At 42.2% G+C, this 24236-nt stretch overlaps 1 protein-coding gene across 4 annotated transcripts in view; it reads left to right on the top strand.

The window, feature by feature from the left end:
- The window catches only part of cdc42bpb (CDC42 binding protein kinase beta (DMPK-like)), a 136895-nt gene that overhangs the window by 3390 nt on the left and 109269 nt on the right, over window positions 1–24236 (top strand). For all 4 annotated transcript variants that reach the window (XM_014143793.3, XM_014143794.3, XM_014143792.3 and 1 more), the window contains exon 2: window positions 22872–22963. In XM_014143793.3, the coding sequence (XP_013999268.1) occupies window positions 22872–22963 (92 nt within the window). The remainder of the gene's footprint in view (window positions 1–22871; window positions 22964–24236) is intronic.

Below are 24236 nucleotides of genomic sequence, written 5' to 3'. Positions count from 1 at the left end.
AAGCACCCTTGGGAGCGGTGCTAGTTTATCTTTGCCAGTTCCAAACTAGGGCTGGGCGCTAAGCTTATACCATATTTTACAATATAAAGCATATTGATACACGGACCGGTCGATGCACAGTATTTCAATGTTTGGTATGTTAAATGTGATACGCCACTTCGCTGTCTGTAACGTCCATTTTTTTTATTAGTTTACCCCTGGCTAGCTAATAAATGTACTGAGTCGTAGCAAACGTAGGTAGCTAATACAGTCTGATACAATTGCTGGTGTAGGGCTCAATCATCATGTTTGTGCAAGTATATTCTAAATCAGAGAGGAATAGGCAAAGCATGAATATGTTAGCTACATTAAGTAAAATAATACATTTTAGGAAGAAGACTAAAGGGTCCCCTGGGAAACACTGACCACAACTTTGGTTCCTACTAGGGCTGGGCGATTATTTTCTCCAACTTATGTGCGATTATCTATCTACACTGAACAAAAATGTAAACGCAATATGCAACAATTTAAACGTTTTTACTGAGTTACAGTTCATGTCAGGAAATCGGTCAATTGAAATAAAATCATTATGCCCTAATCTATGTATTTCACATGACTGGGAATACAGATAAGCATCTGTTGGTCACAGATACCTTAAAAAAAAATTATGGGCGTGGATCAGAAAAACAGTCCCTATCTGTTGTGACCACCATGCAGTGCGACACATCTCCTTCACAGTTGATCTGACTGTTGATATTGGCCTGTGGAATGTTGTCTCACACCCCTTCAATTGCTGTGCAAAGTTTCTGGATATTGGCTGTAACTGGAACATGCTGTCACACACGTCTAACCAGAGCATCCCAAACATGCTCAATGAATAACATGTCTGAGTATGCAGGCCATGGAAGAATTGGGACATTTTCAGCTTCCAGGAATTATGTACAGATCCTTGTGAGATGGGGCTGTGCATTATCATGCTGAAATATGAGGTGATGGAGGCGGGTGAATGGCACGAGAATGGGCCTCAAGATCTTGTTACAGTATCTCTGTGCATTCAAACTGCCATCGATAAAATATAATTGTGTTTGTTGTCCGTAGCTTATGCCTGCCCGTACCATAACCCACTGCCACCATGGGGCACTTTGTGCAGAAATTCTTTGGTTGTGCAAACCCACAGTTTCATCAGCTCTCCGGGTGGCTGGTCTCAGACGATCCCGCAGGTGAAGAAGCCGGATGTGGAGGTCCTGGGCTTGCGTGGTTACACGTGGTCTGCGGTTGTGAGGCTGTTTGGAAGTACTGCCAAATAATAAAGAATTACACTGGAGGCAGCTTATGGTAGAGAAATGAACATTCAATTATTTGGCAACAGCTCTGGTGGACATTCCAGCAGTCAGCATACCAATTGCATGCTCCCTAAACTTGAGACATCTGTGGCATTGTGTTGTGACAAAACTGCATATTTTAGAGAGGCCTTTTATTGTCCCAGGCAAAAGGTGCACCTGTGTAATAACCATCCTGTTTAATCAGCTTCTTGATATGTCACACAGGTCAGTTGAATGGGTTATCTTGGCAAAGGATAAATGCTCACTAACAGATGTAAACAAATTTGTGCACAACATTTGAGAAAATGATGCTTTTTGTGCGTACGGAACATTTCTGGGATCTTTTATTTCGGCTCATGAAACATGGGACCATCACTTTACATGTTTTATATTTTTGTTCAGTGTATCCTCTCCCTAGTTCTTTTCATAAATGTTTTCTCTAAGCTTTGTTGTTCAATTTAAAGGTAAAATACACTGCATTTCAAACTGTCAGCAATAATGAATTCAGGGTTTGTGAAATTATACCTAGGCTAAATATAAGTCTTCTACAATCACAAGACCCGCTAATAATTGTATTATTTTATCAAAATAGTTGAACCTTTTTTTGCAATCATCAGTGCTTTCAGGGCAGTCTATTAAAATGCACTTTTTGTTACAAATTGAACCAGAACCATGTATAATGTGTATACACTAATAATGAGTAACTTTTTGTAGGAGGCATTATAGAAAATTAACACAGCAAGGTCTCATAAACAATCTCTTAAGCACAACCCCACATGCTAGTGAGTAGCAAGCTAATCTTTATATTTAAAGTCTAGCAAACTTGGAGCTATTTGCTAACTAACAAGGTAGAACAGTTGAATTGTACACACCCTTCTGTCCATCTCCAACTGTTTGAACAGCATGCTAGCCTGTCCACTTTGTTCAGATGTTGAAATCAAGTGGCCAACCTTATTTCTGAATGAGAATTAGTTGCCCATTCCTTATATACTAGTTTTTTTTAATGATTATCATTGCACATTTATACAACAGGCTAGACAGCTGGTGTAACAGTCTTTGGCTAAAAAGCTGCTAGTGGTATGAGGTATCGTAAATGCTGAGCTTGTCAAACTCGGCATACATTTTCCACAATCAATGTTAATTGACGCTCTCATTTTTACTAGGTTCTGCTCTTCCTGCAATTCGAGGAGTTGAGACGCAAAAAGGGTATAGTTAGTTCACCAGTCATATGAACTCCTGGATACCATTTCTATGTCTGTGTCCAGTATGAAGGACGTTGGAGGTAGTTTTGCTCTCACACACAATAAGCATCACCTTTTTGATTTGGAGTTCAAATGGATGATTTTATTTAAACTAGGGTTGTTTTTAATTTAGGCATAGGCCAACATAATAGTCGGTGATGGCCTTCTGAAAATCATGATTGCACTACACATCCTGAGTTTCTCATTCTTAGTCCCCCTTCTGTGGAACAGCTGCTCCCTATAGCCCTTTACACTCTGGAAGTGTTACTACAGTTTACATTGCATCAACATCTATACATCCATACAACATAATAATAATATCGTAATAAAATCATAATAATAATAACATAATACTAATAACTAATACATAACAATAATAACAATAACTGATACCATAATAATAATAATAATTAAAACATGCCTCGTTAGACTGCCATTAACCGTACTTGCCTCACCCACTTTCAGAATACCTTTACTTTTATAAGCCTCAATTCAATCAAGATATTGTGTAACACGTGCTGTTTTCCACTTTTTAATGATCCGTTAAATATTGTGACCACACTCGTTGTGGATGTCCTGGGGAGGGGTAGTATTGTTAAGTGTGGTTTCTTGCTTACCTTTCAGAATTCATTCCTGCTGTGCCAGCACGCCAAGCCAAACGTTAACAGGCCCCTCCCTCTTACTGCAGCTACTCAGAGCCAGGATAGGATCATCATTCCTATCAGTCAGTCACTCTGGAGCAACTCTCATCATAGACCTAGCCCATGATCATTATTACATTTTGAGGTGCCTATCCATAATGATCCATTTCATACAATGACTTACAACACTGACATATTTAAGACTTGAAGCCCAATCTCAGGGAAATGAAGGTGCTTTTTTCCGTGTCTGCTTCTTTATAATGGTTGAGCTTAGGAGGTCAGTACTTCATAAGGAATCTGCAGAAAGGGAGGCGGCGACTCCTATTACTGAGGATATGTCTGGTATGTCCTCTGTTCTCCATGTTTAGTTTTTGCTCCCTGACAACTCCCATTTGCCCGACTGGCTCGGTGTGTTTATTGCATGAGGCATCTTCTCTCCCAGGGCCACCCTGACTCAAAACACACCTCACAACAGGGCTGTTGCATCACACGCGTACACCCCACTCTTCACAGGCAGACTGAACAGAGACAGGATGGGGCTTGTCAGGATTCAGGAATGCCTCTCAGAATGGAGGATATTCAAGCGCTAACTCCCATTGATGCAGCTAAACAAGAGGAGTGATGTTACTGGAACAAAGGCAGTGTTTGGAAAGGGATTCCTCTGTCTTTCATTCTTACTTTATTGCCCTGTCTTTTTGCTTACTAATGAGATATTTGGCAAGTTTGAAATGGAATCTTACTTGTTGAGCTAAGGTCTGTTTTGCAAAGTTAATGTCACAGGGGAACAGGAGTCTCCTGGCTTGCAGCCATGGCATGACCATAGAGAATTCCATTCATTCCTGCTAATATCCTCCCCCAACACCAGACGTGTGGGCGTTCTCCCCTCCTCTGCTCCCAGGCGCTAGGCCGCAGGCATGACACAGATTAGGCCTAGCCGTTTGGCTCCCAAGCATTTCCCTCAAAGCCTTCCTCACAGGCATGAGGCCTCCACAGTGGAAAATGGCTCAGTGTGGTATTAACATCCACACGCGCCTGGATGGGTAATGTAGTTCTGTTGCGTTTGTGGCCCTGTTGCTAAGCGATGCTGGTGGGATGATGGGACCTTGCTCAAGGTCACCACGTGCCACACACATTTGGATCCGTCACACCCGGTGCCCCAGCGACATTGATTACCATCGTTTTGGTTTGGCCTCTCAGCTGTTCAACTGGCCCTGTGTGTGACGACTCTGTGTAGCAGTGAGGAATAGTTGATGAACAGGGTTTTGGCATTCTTTTGGAATTTCACAGTGATAGTTTATTAGTTACAGGGAGGCATATCATTTTCACTGTACCCTGAAATTATAACAGAGCAGGTCAAATGAAAAAGTAAAATAAATCACATTTAATTAGACAAAGTAAATAATAATATGTACAGTCGTGTGCGCAGGGTAAGAGTCAGTTTGGGAATGTCCATAGGAGGAAGGAAGTGGGAAGTAAATTAAACGGTAATTAAAAATAAATACTAACGCTGTAAATAAATGTCCAATGTGGTGTGGACACATTTTTTCACATATCTGTTGTAATATCAGGGCCCACTGGATATTCTGACTCTCCAGGGGAGAGACCTTTACATGTAATAGTCAATACCCTCTCATTTCTGAATTGAAACCTAATGGTCACATGGTGGCAGCTTAAAAACGTAGCTATAAACTTAGCTGTGCCCCATGACTTTTACAGATTTGCTGTTGCACCCTTACATATTTCTACCAAATGTATTGAAAATGTAGGCTGTAGTGCTGAATGATTTAACTGAAATGTTGGTTATTAATAAAGCAAATCTAAAGGGTACTCGCGCTTCAAAAACTCTCGACCATTTTCACTCGCCCTTCCAGGATGGTTACAAGACCCTGCCCTCTCTTCGGCAAATCAGATCACGACTCCGTTCCCTTCCCTTCCTATAGGCAGAAACTCGCGTACTTCCTGATTAAGGTCAACTCAACCCTCTTGGCTACAAAGCTGAAGGAGTCGGCGTATCACATTTCACTTGGTAGTTGAGCTGTTTCCACATTTATTGGGGTGAAAATAACACTGAAACACAGCAGTCACTAACTTTGACAACCTTTGGAACATCAAAGAAATACCTAAACCACCTCAGCACCACAACAAAAATGTGGGTCCCCCGATACATTTCCGCTCCACTGGTCCATTAGAACAATGTTGTCAACAAGGGCTGTGACAACATTGTTGTCCAGTAACGCAATAATTTTTTTCCATGTCAAAAATTGTAACACAAAGCAGACCATACTCTTTGGTCCTTTTTAAAAACCTGCTGTGTGTATTTTGTTAATCAAAATGCATACTACTGTGCTCCAAGCACGCAAATTAGAGCACGGGAGGGTCGGTGTATGAGTCCAAATCAAAGTTTGCAAAATGGAGCACAGAGGGCCATTCTTGAATGCTTTACTCCGTTTGTACATATGTTGAAGCGTGCAAGCTTCAACGGAAAGTATGCAAAAAAATATGTATACCATGTTAAAAAAAAAACTACAACAGTTTAACGGGCAAAAACTATCTGGTTAGCTACATTATTACAATTCTCATAGAGCTAGCTGATAGTTGTGAAGTAAAATAGTTGCTTTGTGTATTGTTTTGTCTCTATTGCCATTGTCCTGGCTTGAAGACAGTTCAGTGAATAAGTCCATATTAAGTCAGTAGGGTTATCTGGATAACTAGCTAGCCACGAAGAATTACTAGCTACCAATGTTGTTGTTGAATGCACTCGGAGCATGAGTAAATACCCATTGTTCACTATAGCTTGGAAAATAAATAAATGTGCCTCTGAACAATAGTGTTTTGTTTCCAATCCGCTTCTTGTTTTGTTTCCTTGCCACGATACTAATAACGAGTATCACGAGTGGCGCAGCGGTGTAAGGCACTGCATCTCAGTGCAAGAGGTGTCACTACAGTCCCTGGTTTGAATCCAGGCTATATCACATCCGGCCGTGATTGGGAGTCCCATAGGACGGCGCACAATTGGTCCAGCGTCGTCCGTGTTTGACTTGCCTAGTTAAATAAAAAAATAAAGATACTGGTATTGTCAACCTTAAGTGCTGCAGCCCCTAGTGAGGTCACACTACACCCCCTCCCCCCCCATCTCGGATGACAACCCACCCAAAGGGCACTCTGTGTCTGCAACTGGTGGGACAAGCCAGGGTGACGTGGAACTCTGTGGTCTCATCTGAGGTTTCTCACAAGCCCACAGGAAAAGGAAGTGTGAATGCCACTCTTGCGAAATGGAAGCTGTGGGAACTGTGCTAGCTAGTGAAAGTCTGAGATTAAGAAGTTTGTTGTAGGCAGTTTCACTTCTGTCTAAGGTGTTGTGTGAAGGGTAACCTTTGCTGAAAGATACTAGGCTACTTTTTAGAATGTTGCTTTATTCCCTTAATTGAAAACGCTCACTATTACTTACAACTTGAGAGAAACAAGAGTGAATCAGTCATGTGATATATCTACCAGTTTATCCATGTACAGTTGAAGTTGGACGTTTACATACACTTAGGTTGGAGTCATTAAAACTCATTTTTCAACCACTCCACAAATTTCTTGTTAACAAACTATAGTTTTGGCAAGTCGGTTAGGACATCTACTTTGTGCATGACACAAGTAATTTTTCCAACAATTGTTTACAGACAGATTATTTCACTTATAATTCACTGTTTCACAATTCCAGTGGGTCAGAAGTTTACATACACTAAGTTGACTGTGCCTTTAAACAGCTTGGAAAATTCCCGAAAATGATGTCATGGCTTTAGAAGCTTCTGATAGGTTAATGACGACATTTGAGTCAATTGGAGGTGTACCTGTGGATTTATTTCAAGGCCGACCTTCAAACTTAGTGCCTCTTTGCTTGACATCATGGGAAAATCAAACGAAATCAGCCAAGACCTCAAAATGGTAGACCTCCACAAGTCTTCATCCTTGGGAGCAATTTCTAAATGCCTGAAGGTACCACGTTCATCTGTACAAACAATTATACGCAAGTATAAACACCATGTGACCACGCAGCCGTCATACCGCTCAGAAAGGAGACGGGTTCTGTCTCCTAGAGATGAACGTACTTTGGTGCGAAAAGTGCAAATTAATCCCAGAACAACAGCAAAGGACCTTGTGAAGATGCTGCAGGAAACAGGTACAAAAGTATCTATATCCACAGTAAAAAGAGTCCTATATCGACATAAACTGAAAGGCCGCTCAGCAAGGAAGAAGCCACTGCTCCAAAACCGCTATTAAAAAGCCAGACTACGGTTTGCACTGCACATGGGGACAAAGATCGTACTTTTTGGACAAATGTCCTCTGGTCTGATGAAACATAAATATAACTGTTTGTCCATAATGACCATTGTTATGTTTGGAGGAAAAAGGGTGGGGGCCTGCATGCCGAAGAACACCATCCCAACCGTGAAGCACAGGGGTGGCAGCATCATGTTGTGGGGGTGCTTTGCTGCAGGAGGTCCTGGTGAACTTCGCAAAATCGATGGCATCATGAGGTAGGAAAATTATGTGAATATATTGAAGCAACATCTCAAGACATCAGTCAGGAAGTTAAAAGCTTGGTCACAAATGGGTCTTCCAAATGGACAATGACCCCAAGCATACTTCCAAAGTTGTGGCAAAATGGCTTAAGGACAACAAAGTCAAGGTATTGGAGTGGCCATCACAAAGCCCTGACCTCAATCCCATAGAAAATTTGTGGGCAGAATTGAAAAAGTGTGTGTGAGCAAGGAGGCCTATAAACCTGTTACAACCAGCTCTGTCAGAAGGAATGGGCCAAATTCACCCAACTTGTTGTGGGAAGCTTGTGGAAGGCTACCGGAAACGTTTGACCCAAGTTAACCTCTATGGGCTAGGCTGGACGAATTCGTCCCACCTACGTAACAGCCACTTGAAGCCTGTGGCGCGATTTTCAAAACCTTAAAAATCCTATTACTTCAATTTCTCAAACATATGACTATTTTACAGCTATTTAAAGACAAGACTCTCGTTAATCTAACCACACTGTCCGATTTCAAAAAGGCTTTACAACGAAAGCAAAACATTAGATTATGTCAGCAGAGTACCAAGCCAGAAATAATCAGACACCCATTTTTCAAGCTAGCATATAATGTCACAAAAACCCAGAAGACAGCTAAATGCAACACTAACCTTTGATGATCTTCATCAGATGACAACCCTAGGACATTATGTTATACAATACATGCATGTTTTGTTCAATCAAGTTAATATTTATATCAAAAACCAGCTTTTTACATTAGCATGTGACGTTCAGAACTACCATACCCCCCGCAAACTTCCGGGGAATTCGCTAACATTTTACTATATTACTCACGATAAACGTTCACAGAAAGCATAACAATTATTTTAAGAATTATAGATACAGACCTCCTCTATGCACTCGATATGTCCGATTTTAAAATAGCTTTTTGGTGAAAGCACATTTTGCAATATTCTAAGTACATAGCCCTGGCATCACGGGCTAGCTATTTAGACACCCGGCAAGTTTAGCACTCACCATAATCATATTTACTATTATAAAAGTTTGATTACCTTTTGTTGTCTTCGTCAGAATGCACTCCCAGGACTGCTACTTCAATAACAAATGTTGGTTTGGTCCAAAATAATCCATCGTTATATCCGAATAGCGGCGTTTTGTTCGTGCGTTCCAGACACTATCCGAAATGGTAAAGAAGGGTCGCGCGCAATTCGTGACAAAAAAATTCTAAATATTCCATTACCGTACTTCGAAGCATGTCAACCGCTGTTTAAAATACATTTTTATGCCATTTTTCTCGTAGAAAAGCGATAATATTCCGACCGGGAATCTCCTTTTCGGCAAACAGAGGAAAAAATCACAAAGACGGGGGCGGTCAGGTCACGCGCCTAAGCCCAGAGTCCCTTGATCGGCCACTTGAGAAAGGCGATAATGTGTTTCAGCCTGGGGCTGGGATGACGACATTCAGGTTTTTCCCGGGCTCTGAGCGCCTATGGACGACGTAGGAAGTGTCACGTTAGAGCAGAGATCCTTAGTAAAAGATAGAGATGGCAAAGAAGTTCCAGAAATGGTCAGACAGGCCACTTCCTGTAAAGGAATCTCTCAGGTTTTGACCTGCCATTTGAGTTCTGTTATACTCACAGACACCATTCAAACAGTTTTAGAAACTTTAGGGTGTTTTCTATCCATATGTAATAAGTATATGCATATTCTAGTTACTGGGTAGGAGTGGTAACCAGATTAAATCGGGTACGTTTTTTATCCAGCCGTGTCAATACTGCCCCCTAGCCCTAACAGGTTAAACAATTTTAAGACAATGCTACCAAATACACTCAATTAGTATGTAAACTTCTGACTCACTGGGAATTTGATGAAAGAAATAAAAGCTGAAATAAATCATTCTCTACTATTATTCTGACATTTGACTTTCTTAAAATAAAGTGCTGATCCTAACTGACCTAATGACAGGGAATTGTTACTAGGATTAAATGTCAGGAATTGTGAAACTGAGTTTAAATGTATTTGGCTAAGGTGTATGTAAACTTCCAACTTCAACTGTATCTATGACTACCACAATTTCAGAATGTTGCTTTATTGCCCTAATTGAAACACTCACTATTACTTACCTGATAACAAGAGAGAAATTAGTGAATCAGTCATGTGATATGAACATGTTAAGTTTCGTTTTCGTTGTGCGCATGTGTGCTTATCCCTGTATCTATGACTACCACAACAATGGCTGCGTAAAGCTGCCATTGACCTGCTGTCCTTGTCTTTTGTTATATAGCAAGAGTATGCGAGTAACACGAATACAAATCTGAACACAATCTCAGGGCCTTATAATTATAATCTTCAAAGCGTCATGTGACTATTCATGCAGGCAAATTTGTGGAGACCATGCCCATAGATGGTCCAGGTCATAGGGAACCTTGTCACCTCAGTTTCCTGTTTGTTCAGGGCTGTTCACTTCTGTTCCTCCCTCTGTTCCCTCTCATTCATCTGCACTGATCTGTAAATGCAATTTGGTGGATGCCAGCTGGGAATTAGATTATTATTATTTTTTTCTATCAGTGCAGACGAAGAAGAGAGAACCACATAAGAAACAATTGGCGTCTTAAAGGCCACAATGGAGGAAGTGGGTTAATGGAGGTTTAAAGGCCTGCTGGGTAAGAGGCCTGTCCAGGAAGGGCTGTGGCCATTTGTCATCCTTTGCCAAGGTGTCAAGATGGATCAAGGCCTGAAGGATGGTACCAAATTGAACCCATGAACCTACAGTCACCTTCAAGACAACATTTCAGGGCTGGGACAGTGCTGTCGAGGACTTGATGAAATATAAATTCAAAATGTTGCAAAGAAAGAGAACAGACCAGGTTTTCATGGTCTCTCAACGTTCTGAAGCTCACCTTGCAACATAGCAGCTATCCCTCACAGAACCCTGAGGCAAATCCCACTGAGTCTTGGAGGTCCCTGCTGCGTGTCCTTCTTCGTCACAGCGGCTTTATCTTCCGTGACACCCTACCTGTGTCCTGATCCCTGGGCCTGGATGCTCCCCAGTAGGGTACACCGAGATGCCTGGTGCTACGGTCCCAGTGGCTTAGCCGAGCGCACAGCGAGCAGTGGGCCAAGCATGGAGCCGCTTGTAAATGGCTGGTGTGGTGGGGGCAGGGGGATGTGTGGCAGCTGGTGCTGGATAATAGATTAACCCTGGGAGGAGCCCTGATTGTTTAACCTCCTGCAACCAGCCACCTTCTCCCCACCCACCCTCTGCTTAAAAGTCCAATGCAGCCGTTTTAAAAATCTAATTCAAATAATTTTAATTAAATCAAATAATTTCTGGTTAACAATTACCTTTCTGTGATTGTTTTCAATTAAAATAATCATAAAGAAACAACGGCTTATTAGCAATGGCAAATTTCTGAAGTAAGTATTTTGCTAGGGCTGTCGGAGTGGTCCAAGTGGAGAGTGACACTGAACTATCTGTTATTGGCAGAGAGGTTTGGAACCATAGAGATCCTGTTCAATTTGTATTCAAATTCCTAATTATATGTTTGGAACTCTCTTTCTTCTTGGTCTATTAACTAATTTACTGCATGATGATGTCACCATGGAAGGCAAACTCCATCCCACCAAAACAGGCAGCTATTTCAGGCGGTCTTTTCAAACAGCTCTTAAACTAAAATGGCATTATAGTATTATTCCAAACTTATAGCGTGGAAACATATAGGAAATATTGTTGACTGCACTGGGCCTTGAAACACAGATTAGGCCCTGCTCCTGGCATTGCTGTCTCAATTAGACAACCCCACCAATGTTTGTTAGCCATGTTGTGTCTGCCAGAATCATTGGCTGGTAAGGGAAGGAGATGGTTAACTGGGGTTGAATGCTTTTGATGGCATGGCTGGTGAAGTGAGTGGCAATGCATCCAGACAGGCTTGTGCGAGTCATCAGGGTCAGTACTCCAATATGACAAGTGCAGTTTTTGAGTGACTGCTCCCTCCTAGATAGAGTTTTCTCATGACCTGATGCTGCTGGAGGAACAGCTGGGGTTTTCAATGGCGTTGGGGAATTTATATAAGGTATCTTCCAATATATCAATTTAAATGTGTGAATATTTTATGTAGCATATTTGCATCTTTAAAAAAAAAAATATGTATTCAGGCATTTCCATGTAAAAAGGACCGATGAGCACCACTGTGTAGTTTACAGGAGCATGTCAAATGAAAGCCAAGATTGTATATATATTTTTTTATTAAAGGTTACTCACCAAAGTAACAACTGTGTGGTCAAAAATGTTAACTTAGTATTAGTCAAATAAAATTGTATTTGTCATATACTCATGGTTAGCAGATGTTAATGCGAGTGTAGCGAAATGCTTGTGCTTCTAGTTCTGACAGTGCAGTAATATCTAACAAGTAATCTAAAATTCCACAACAACTACCTAATACACACAAATCTAAAGGGGTGAATGAGAATATGTACATGTAAGTATGTGGATGAGCGGTCTGGTTACCTATAACTACAAACATAGTTATGTTTTAGCATTTTTACATATTAACTTAATTCCGGATATATTTGGAGCTACCCACAATGCACTATTGCTACCTAGCTAGTTCCAGCTGGCTAAAGTTAGCTATTAGCCATGCTAGCATGTAATTACATTTCAAACCAAGTGTTGGCACTGGTGAGCATCCACGAAGAAGAAACCATCTAAATTAATGCAAGAAACTGCAAGTCCTGTGTTTTTGGCACTCAAGTTGTTTCCCCCCCCCGTTTTTTTCTGTCATTTGTAGCTAGTGCAGTAATACCCACTAGGATGGGCTTACGACCAGTGTGTGGCCCAAAAATGAGAAGCAAGTTTTGAAGTTGGAATGTTTTTTTCTGGTTGACGCAAGGAGATTGGAGTATGGGAACTATGCACACGTCTACTGTATGCGGTGCGCATTTCACCTCGGAGTACTTTGATAGCTTGGAAGTGGGGATTTGGAATGAGAGACTGACTGAAACCAGGTGCTGTGCCAAGCTTGCTTCCTCTATTTCCTACCGACCTATCGGTACATCATGAATGTCAGCAGTGATGGCGATAAACCGGGTAAATTCAATGTGAATTTGCCTCACTATCGCTATTGGATTAGCTAGCTGACTCCCTCCTGAAGGGTTGTTCTTGAATCTTCTTTGACTTTGGTAGCTAACTCAGCCTTCAACTACTTCGCTATGTTGACCGTGGTAGTTGGCTGGCTAGGCTAGTTAGCTGGCTATGGTAGCTAGCAGGCTAAAATAACTACATTTAGCTGGTTGGCTTGCTGGCTAAGAGAACTGCATATACCAGTATTTGTTTTTGATTATTGGTTAATGGCGTTATGTATTTCTAAAACTTTGGTTTACTGTAGCCCTTTCCTGCAGTCAAATCAATAGTGGCGTCATGGGTGGAATGTTATGAATATTTTTCATAATTTTATAATTAATAGAAATAATTTGCCATAGAAATAATGTTTATGGCAGTCTTCTGTGATGGATATAAAGTGTAATATTGGGATGCAAACTCAGTGTAATACATTTCAACTCTATCTGATATGGTACAGGTTGTTTTGGAGCCCATAACCATGTGTGTGTGAGGTGTATACTTTAATTTCAAAGTAGATTTAAGACTAACAAGAAACACTCTGTGTGGCCCTGATTTAGCCCACTGCAGTAAAAGTCCGTTGATGTAAGCTAGGTGTTGATAGCAACTGGCTGACTCATGCAGTGCTAGTAGGGCTAATGTTAGCAGGCTAGTTGGCTAGCAACCTTGCAAGCTGATTTGTAACAATACATTCATAAAGTATTTACTTGTAAGTTGGCTGAAAATGTAATTGAAATCAGTAGTCATGAGTGCAAATAATTTGGTTTAATTTGAAGTTGTACTTTTTGAAGTTATTTCTGTTGAAGTTTACATTATAGGGAATAGGCTGGCTTGCCGGGTCCTCTGTATTACATCACATATTCTTCGGAATTCTGATACTTTTCTATTTATCGAGTTATTACATAAAACTTGAGGTAACTTTGCAATCCATATGTTACGTGTGGTTATGTTTATGCTTCCTAACTTTTTTTAAGGTGTACATTTTTCAACCATTTTCAATCCTAAATATTAGGAATAAGCGACGGCTTTGATTTCTGTTCAAACAGATGGAAAAGGGCTCTTCGCAAACATCTAAGTCAGAAGTGATGGCACAAAGTGTAATGCAAACAGCAGAGGTTTCTTACTCGAGGCTAAGGGAAAGGAAAATTATAATTTTTGGAACGTGTAAAAGCCTTAATCTTAGTGCCTTCAACTGCCCCACTGCCTAAGATGGAAACCAATCTGCATCTGGCTGTGAACCTGGGAGTGACATGAACATCTGCTCATGCATACTTTGTGAGTTTGTATCAGACACGTTTTCATGGCGACACCACATCACCCCCCTCCGCTGGCCTCGCAGTCTCAGCTATGGAACCCCTTCCCATGTCACTCATTCCCAAGCATTTCTCAGCAAGCTCTACAGGACCTCAGATACCCTGCCAATCACTGCGGACATGTCGGGAATTCAGATGGAGTCTCCATGCAATTCCCTTACTTACAAATAATCGGTTTCAAAATCGCGTGTCAGGGGTAGTATTCCATATGCCTGCACAGAAGTGCTTAGTCTTGCCGTTTCAGTTGGTTTGTCTTGAGAGCCATGTGCCAGGAAGCAAGGGAAGCATGGGAAAGCCTATCATGCTAGAGCAGCACAGTGTATCAAAATGTAGACCAAGTCGCCCTAGATAATGGCGCCTGCCAAGCAAACTGATAAATAAAAGATGAATAGAATGTTTTTGACTGTTTCACAAGGAAGAAGCAGCCACTGGAGCTGGGTTGCCATTTGCATGGTTTTAGTGTCTGGTGTATTCACTGATCTGTTTAGGCTACAAGTCGGAACAGGATATGAACGGATTTAAAGCTCTGACTTAACTGCAAAGTGGAAAATAAAATGTAAAGTATGAATGCTACTTATGATAAGTAGTCAGGAACCCATCAGCCATTCTGTTGAATTAGTGTATTCTGCATTAGCAGTGGCATCCATTTAATGTTGGCACAGCTTGCAGAGCAGAGACATAATAGATAGTGAAACAAGTATGGAGGCTGAGGAAATGCACTGCTGCATTTCATCTGAATGAATGAAGTTATTTTTTTTTTACGTCTCAGTGCCTGGAACTGAGCTCAGACTGTCCTCCTTGGTCTATAATGCATTCCTCTCCCTCCTCCTACCCCTCAAGCCTCCGACAAACTGCCAATGTTAACAACGCTGACCTAACATGGCCCTCAGGAGTGGTCCAAATGCACAACATGGTCAACAACATTGTCCCAGCCCCAAGCCAAACGATGGTGCCCTTGGTTTCCATGACTGACCCTATGTGGACAGATGAACAGTGTGTGCAGTGTTAACACAGTACCAGCGACCACTGACTTTTCCCCCTGACGAGTTCAGGACAAAAGGGGCCTTATCATCCACTCTCTATCACAGATATTCAGTTATTAATGCATTTTTATTCAAATCCCACCATGGTTGAACCAGGGGTGTAATTTGAATGGCAGTTGAAAACAGTGAGCACCATTCTCTCTCTTGTGGTCTCCTGCTCAATGTCTGTCTGTAATAATGTCTGCCCTGAGCCTCTGGGGAAACGGCTGTTTTGGAGACATATATTTATATCTAGTGATTCAGGGTGAAGTGTTGTTGGATCACATCCACCCAGTCCCAGACTTGATGTGAGCTGAGAGCGAGTGCCACTGGTGGCTGTTTTGTACGTTGAGCAAAACACAGGAAGTCGTTTGCCATTTGATGAAAGGTTATTCAGTTTAATTCTGATAAGTATTTACATAAAGAGCCATTCATTCAAACTGAGGCAAGTGTTAAGACTGTAAAATAGTGCCATGTACAAGGGTTGAAGATATCGTAAAGACTTAACTGAAGATTTTCCACTAACTAGAGTCTTTAGGTATAACAAAGTCCTAGAAATATCTCTGATGGACGATTCTATTTCGGGACAGCACTCTGTCCTCAAAATGACATATCTGACCCAGCTTATTGTGTGAAAGTATTCCGTCTGAGAACCCATGCTTTGGTAATGATGATGAATGGGGCTGGACAGTCTGGCGCATACTGCGGGGGAACAGGGGAGAGACTTACTGCTGTAGATTATTGAGTTCACTTTGGGTAGTGCTGCACATCCGTCAGGGTCGGACTCTGAATAGGGCTGCCAGTCCCAATCTAAACCCTGTGGACTCTGTCCTCACGTCTGTGTCCTCACGTCTGTGTCCTCACGTCTGTGCTCCGTCACCGGTAGCCTTTGTCATTACTCCCGTGTCATACAGCACTGGCTGACTTTTGTCATTCCCTCTATCTAGGCCAGTGGTTTCAAAACTTTTTATAGTACCATACCCCTTCAAACATTCAACCTCCAGCTGCGTACCCCCTCTAGCACCGGGGTCAGCGCACTCTCAAATGTTGTTTTTTGCCATCATTGTAAGCCTGCCACACACACACTATACAATACATTTATTAAACATAAGAATGAGTGTGAGTTTTTGTCACAGCCCGGCTTGTGGGAAGTGACAAAGAGCTCTTATAGGACCAGGGCACAATTTAATAATAAAAATCAAATTTTGCTCTTTATTTAGCCATCTTACATAAACTTTTTGTTCATCGAAATTTGTGAATAACTCACCACAGGTTAATGAGAAGGGTGTGCTTGAAAGGATGCGCATAACTCTGCAATGTTGGGTTGTATTGGAGAGAGTCTGTCTTAAATCATTTTCCACACACAGTCTGTGCCTGTATTTAGTTTTCATGCTAGTGAGGGCCGAGAATCCAAACTCACATAGGTACGTGGTTGCAAAGGGCATCAGTGTCTTAACAGCCCAATTTTCCAAGGCAGGATACTGAGTGCAGCCCAATCCAGAAATCTACCAGTGGCTTCTGATTTTAAATTCAATTTTCACAGAACCGCTTGTTGCAATTTCGATGAGGCTCTTGTTCAGATATCGGTAAGTGGACTGGAGGCAGGGCATGAAAGGGATAACGAATCCAGTTGTTTGTGTCGTCCGTTTCGGAAAAGTACCTACGTAGTTGCGCATCCAGCTCACTCAGGTGCTTCGCTATATTGCATTTAACATTGTCCGTAAGCTTGAGTTCATTTGCACACAACAAATCATGCAATGATGGAAAGACCTGTTTGTTGTCCTTGTTAATGCAGACAGAGAACAGCTCCAACTTTTTAGTCATAGCCTCAATTTTGTCCTGCACATTGAATATAGTTGCGGAGAGTCCCTGTAATCCTAGATTCAGATCATTCAGGCAAGAAAAAACATCACCCAGATAGTCCAGTCGTGTGAGAAACTCGTCATCAGTCAAGCGGTCAGACAGGTGGTCAGTAAATAACTTTTAAGCTCATCTCTCAATTCAAAAAAATGTGTCAATACTTTGCCCGTTGATAACCAGCGCACTTCTGTATGTTGTAAAAGCGTTAGATGGTTGCTACCCATATCATTGCATAGTGCAGAAAATACACTAGAGTTTAGGGGACTTGCTTTAACAAAGTTAACCATTTTTCACTGTAGTGTCCAAAACATATTTCAAGCTGTCAGGCATGCCTTTGGCAGCAAGAACCTCTCGTGGATGCTGCAGTGTACCCAAGTAGCGTCGGGAGCAACTGCTTGTACGCGCGTTACCACTCCACTATGTCTCCCTGTCATGGCTTTTGCGCCATCAGTACAGATACCAACACATCTTGACCACCAAAGTCCATTTGATGTCACAAAGTATCCTCTCCTGTTGTCCTGGTTTCCATTGGTTTGCAGAAGAGGATGTCTTCCTTAATTGACCCCGCATAAACATAACAGACATATACCAGGAGCTGTGCCAGGCCTGCCACGTCTGTTGACTCATCCAGCTGTAACACATAGAATTCACTGGCTTGTATGCGAAGCAGTAATTGTTTCAAAACATCACCTGCCGTGTCACTGATGCGTCATGAAACAGTGTTGTTTAATGAAGACATTGTCTGTATAGTTTTTTGGGGCCTTTTCCCCCCAGCATAGTTCCACCCATATCCGCAGCAGCAGGAAGAATTAAGTCCTCCACAATAGTAGGGGCTTACCTGTCCCAGACATTCGGTAGCTCACCATATAAGATGCCTCTAGCCCCTTCTTATTAATGGTATCTGATGCTCTTATGTCTTATTACTCGAAAGTTGTCTTAATTCTCGCTCAAACTCTTGTGGCTTATTTTTCAAATTGGCATGTTTTGTTTCTAAATGTCTGCGCAAGAGTGAAGGTTTCATTGAGTTTGTGTGTGTGTGTGTGTGTACTTTTGCACGTATAACACCTTGTGGCTGAGGAAAGGCACTACTCCCAATATAAGTGAACCCCAAATCAATGTAGTTCTCATCATATTTGCGCCTCTTTCGTGGTCCTGTTGGACCCTGTCTGTTCGGTGCTTACCCGGGTAAGGGGCAGTAGCTCTCCGGCTGCATCAGATTCACAACTGTCAGTGTCAATGCTAGCTGGGCTAACAACAAATGTAGAATTGCTGATGCTAGCATTGGATGTGCTTGTGGAAGCAGAACAACTTGTCGTCGACAGGTGCAGGTGTAGTACTGCTGGTAGTAGCAGTACTACCAGTAGAGCTGGTATGTGTCTCGTCGCGGGCCTTACTTTTTTTTTACCAGTTATGAATTTTCGTGCAAACGGAATGAGCAGCAGCTACGTTTGGCTACATACGGACCATTAGTGGAATTCCCGCGAGAGAGTAACGGTTAATGTGATTGGATGTTAATTATTTGACTAGGCTACCTGTATTTGACCTTGTGTTGTTATTTCGTTGTACACTTGATGGTTTCATTTTATTTTTGGCAGTGAAACGAGGCTATTCATGCGAGGAAAAAAACCTCACCCAAATGTATAGCTTCGTGGAAAATATAAATGGACTGTTTGAAAATGTGAAGAAAAAAACAAATATATTTAAAAAATGTATTTGGCGTACCACCGACGGTGTTGCCCCAGTTTGGGAATACCTGCTCTAGGCTATATTATTGTGAGACATCAGTGATTTATTACCTCCGCCCACTCTGTCCTGTCCTAATAAGAAAACATACACAATTTAGGCTAATGGTTCATATAGCAAAAAAATACATGTCAGGGGAATCAAGGAAAAACAACATGTTTTCACTTGAAATTATGGCTGGGAGGTATACCGTACAGATCAGTTTGTGTTTTACTTTAACTTGTATAATGGTATTTCAATGTTTGTTATGTTACGCCATTCCGCCTTGTGTAATTGTTCATTTTTATAGTTTAATCCGTTTGGTACTTGAGTCGTCTCTCTCCTTCCACACACACCAAGCCCCACCCCGTCACTGAAGGATACCACAAGTCACAACCACTTTTTGCTGTTCACTCGCATAGTGTTGCCAATTTAGCAACTTTGGTGAAAGAGGCTAGCGACAAATTAATCTACATTTCAGGCTGCCTTTGGAGTTTTGTCAGAGCTTGGATGGTTTTGATAGCTTTTAGTGACCTTTCCTACTCTTCTGCCGCAAATGAGAGTGGGAGAAGCTGTCTGCTACAGATGTCATAGCAACGGTGCACACACAGGCTGAAAAGCACAAGGGGAGGGGGTCTGCGGCAGGAGAGGGGGTCTGCGGCAGGAGAGGGGGGCGAAAAGTCTTCGTTGGGGGGACCGCAGCGGTGTCCTCACAACAACTGCAGAACGTTATCTAGCGACAAATCGAGGAGCCAAAAGCGATTCCCACTGAAAAATTGTTGGCGAGCTTTCTATAATTACACTATTAGTTTGTGTATCTTGGCTGCAAACAGTTTGTTTTCTTAGCAAGTTGTGGCTAAAATAAATCGTATTAGATGCTACTTGCTAGTTAGCTGGCTAGCTAGCTAAATGTACTTAGTCAGTGCAAACATAGCTCGCAAATACAGCATGATACCAGTGCTGATGTATGCCTAGATCAGCATGTTTGCGCAATGGTCAATTCTAAATCGGAGAAATAGGCGAGGCCTAAATATTTTTGCTACGTCAAGTAAGATAAAATGTTAATGTAACATCTAATTAGGGTCCACTTGGAAACACTAACCAACACTTTTGTTCCTAACCTGTCACAATAACCCCTCCCTGGCTTTTTTCATTCGTTGTCATGCCTAGCAACACTGTATTCAAAGTGCCCACTGTATTCCAAATTTTGGTGTGATTGAACAGTATAAAACAATCAGAATGAAGAAAGACCCATTAAAAACAGTTAGAATGTGTGTGTTGCCACCCCTAGGGTCACACACTACTCATAAGGCATATTTAGAACTATTAATATTCAATAACCTAAAATTCAAGCGTCCTTTTTTAACATCTTGCACTGCATGTCCACAAATCGTCATTGCATTGACATGAATGGCATTCATTTAGGGCTAACGGTCATCTATTTAATTAAAAGACAATGGCTCTTCTTTCCATTAGTGTGAGCAGCTGATGCCTCTTACTGCTCCCTGCCCCTTCTCCAAGTGGCACGCCGTGCTGTGCCAAGCGGATACCCTCTGGATCTGTAAGGGAGCTTAAAGCAGCTGTCAAAGCTGCAGGCTCCTACTGCATCCCATTTGGCAGATGTGAGCCAGAAGAACGTGGATCACCAACTGAATACTGAGCATTCTGTGGCCAAAGGAACTCCCAACTACTCAAATAGACAGACACTGGCTGATAGAATTGTCGAAGTAGCCTACTATATGTGCTGAAGACCTCTGCCAAAGCCGCGCTCGGTCTGTAAGCCTAATTAGAGTTTGAGCTATGAATGAAAAAGTCATGAGCAGCGCTTTACAATTCCATTCACGCCGTTGTGATGTTTGTGGAAAAAAAACTGCAAGTACTTTTATAGATAAACACCACTCGTTTCAGTCGCAGAAATGAGGTGCTAAATTTGCAGTGGAACAGGAATCGTATAAAAAGTACGTTAATCAAATGTCCAGACAAAGCTTCTGCACCTTTTTTTCCCCCCCTCACTTTCGGCACGTAATCATTCAGAGGGATTTTATTGTAATTGAGAAGACTGGGCGTTTGTGAATTATAGAAATGCCACGTTATTTAGGCTGAGAGGATTATCAGATTACACATATGAAACCCCCCTGCGACACAGAATATGAAAGACGGGTCTTTGTCTCTAAGGGGCTTTGTTGGAGTAACAAGGTTGGCTCTTCAGTCGACATGGGATGCCTGATGCTTGTACAAAGACACTAGTGTGTGTCAATCATTTTGGTTGTCTTTCCTTATTCTACCAAGGCCACCATGTAGGCCTATCGCTGTCGTTCTTCTTGGTATGCTTATATGCAGGGCATCAAATAGGATTTATAATCGGCTCTCATTTCGGAATGCTGGTTTACGTAATCTTTCGAGCCATCAATGCCATATCCTCCCAGTGCACTGAGCCTACACAAGCTAGTGAAACCAGAGTCATATGGTCAGACTGCATGGCTGAGCCAGTCCTCAATGGTCCTTCCCACCCATAGTTATGCCATTTTGTTATTGAATGTGTTTCCCCTATCATTGTATGATAGACTCCCTTAATGAATTCTGCATCACTTGGTTTCTTGAATGCTGTTTAAGTGGTTTTTGTGAGTAATTCTTGCCTTTCGTTAATAGAACGTGACCCATAGACTTTTTCGAGGTGTTTGTTGCGTGACCAGCTTTAGATTGTGGGTGATGGGTGGGTGGTCGCTTGGCCCACAGTTACTTGCTCTGTCAAGGGGACAATGCCTACACACATTTGTATGGGTTAAGGAAATCCTCAACACCTCACCCAATGTGTCTTGCGTGCTGTGAGGCTTCAGTTGAACAGTACATTTTGTAAAAAACCAAAAAAGACTATTTTTTTTCTTCTTCGTTTTTAGACATCTGATCTGGAGCAATTAGGGTTAAGTGCCTTGCTCGAGGGCACATCGACAGAGGGATTCGAACCAGCAACATTTTGGTTACTGGCCTAACTTCTTAACCACTAGGCTACCTGCCGGATCAATCACATCAGGGATTATTTTTATTTTTTTGACGAACATTGATCTGAAGGCAAAGAGTGCTCTTAAGTTGCCGTCAAATCATCGATGATAATTCTCCACATATTTTAGCATGCACGTTTCTCGAACATTTTGCGGTAGCCATTACAACACACGTCATGGGCGTATCGCGACCCTTTCGTGAGCCCCATCGCAGAGTCATAAACCCGTCAGTCTGTGTGTAGGCGTTTGAAGGATCTGCCCAGTGAGAGCAGCTGATGCCCGACCCACACCGTTACCACCCCCCCCCCCTTTCCACCCATGGAGGGGGAACACACGTCTCTCTCTTGTGTGTTTTAGAGTTTATCACCTTGGGAGTGATAAACACCCTCTTCACAGGCTCAGGGAGGACAATCTGCATGTCCTCATATGGCGAGGAGTGCTGCTGCTCGGCAACTCGCAGGCCATGCCAGCCCCCAGCCCCCCGCAGAGCCTTGTAAAATAGGGAGGAGGGATGGAATATAGCGCTCAGTCTATGGCTCTGTTGTAAGGTCTATTGTCCAGCCATACTGCCTTACGACCAACATGCTGTTTGGTTCCTCTCTCTTGACCAGTGCACGGTGGAGACAGGTTTATTTTGTAAATAAACATACACAAATACACTTGGCTGCCCTTGCCCAAATAGTTTATGATGGAGTTCAGGCATATAAACAAAATAAAGTGGCAGCACTTAAAACCCTAAGTAAAACTTTCTGTGCCGGTACTAACATTGCTGCAGACCCTCCTTGATCACACTGTACGGAACACATCAGTATAACACACACATGTTTTCCTGGAAGTTGACACCTTCAATTCATTGGATAGTGTTGACTAATGGCAGTAAGAAACATCATGGTCTTTTGATATGATTGTGTAACAACAAGCGTGGACAGGTTCATCCTATGTTTGAGAACCTTTGAGGGACACAGACCTACTGCTCGTGCTTCATACACATGGTAGCAAGTCTCGTGACATAACCTTCAGGCTAAAACCTAATATATGAAAAACTAGGGACATTATATCATGGTGTAATGTGAGATATTGTGGACGTAGGCCTAACGTTTCTTGGTTCCTGTTTGTTTCTTGCAGTGAAGCCGTTCACCACTACCGTGAAGGAGATGCGTCTGCACAGGGACGACTTCGAGATGCTCAAGGTGATCGGCAGGGGAGCGTTTGGCGAGGTAAGACTGCCTGAACCCTCCGTTCACTCTTCAATTCAGTATAGAGCTTTCTTGGCATTAAATACATGGGTTAATCTCCCACTATACTGAGTGGAAAACCTGAGAGCCAGAGAAGAGGTATGCCAAAGTTTGTGAAATGTTTTCAGACGTCAAGAGTGGTTATGTGTTGAGAGAAGTCCCAGGGCCATTTTGTAGATATTACATTAGGGCTGGGAGTTGCCAGGGACCTCACGATATCATGATACTTTAATTCTCGCAATTCTATATGTATTGCGGTTCGATGTCCCAAACGTCTCCTGCACAGGGACAAGAGCAAACCATGAGAAAAGGAGTTTTGATCAGTCATGGAAATAAAAGTGCTGATAACAGTTAGCACAAAAATAATATCCTGAGATGTAACAGTATTCAGTAGTACTTGTTGCACTTGGCTCAAGTGTACGTTGTAAATAATTTGGCTCCCGAGTGACGCGGTGCCTTATACCGCTGCATCTCAGTGCAAGGTGTCACTACAGTCCCTGGTTTGAATCCAAGCTGTATCACATCCGGCCGTGATTGGGAGTTCCATAGGGCGGCGCACAATTGGCCCAGCGTCGTCCAGGTTTGGCCCGGGTAGGCCGTCATTGTAAAAAAATAAAATAATCTTAACTGACTTGCCTGGTTAAATAAATAAAAATAAAATGCTTATAGTAGAAGTATCTTTACGGCTCTATGCATCAAAGTTTAATTCAACTATAATTCAGCTGTTCAAAGTCGGCATGGTGAAGAGAGATGTGACCTTCAGCTACCCTCAAACCGTCTTCTCTCCTTCCCGAAAATAGTAATTTATCTCTCTCCTTCATCCTCCCTGTCTTCTAGTGCTTTCTCCTCCAAGTCCCTGAAGGGTGTTGGTCTGGTAAAGATGTGCCATTTTGGGCCTGGACAAATCAGGGCGTTTTTTGTTTTTTTTACGTGTGGTATGTGCATGTTACCACATTACTAACAAGTTCTGTCCTGACGACAATGTCAGTGGCTCTGACTGTCTCCTCCGCTTTGACTCCTTAATAAAGGTGCAATCTGCATCTGCTTTGTCCCCTGACTGTGGTTCACAAAAGTGCACAAATGCACACACACACACACTTTAGTCTGTTCAACGTACAGCTCTGCCTGCAGTCCTTATGCGTCAATATTTCAACTTTTTTTTAATTACCAGAAATGACGGTGTCCTTAAAAGACTGAAATCGTCAAGTAATTTCTGTTGTAAAGATGGCCTTGTCGTTCTGTTCTTTTTTTAAAG

Source organism: Salmo salar, chromosome 15 (genome assembly GCF_965601325.2).
Source record: "Salmo salar chromosome 15, fSalSal1, whole genome shotgun sequence".
Taxonomy (NCBI): domain Eukaryota; kingdom Metazoa; phylum Chordata; class Actinopteri; order Salmoniformes; family Salmonidae; genus Salmo; species Salmo salar.
Note: the sequence above shows the minus strand (reverse complement) of the source record. Positions and strands in the feature narration are given on the sequence as shown.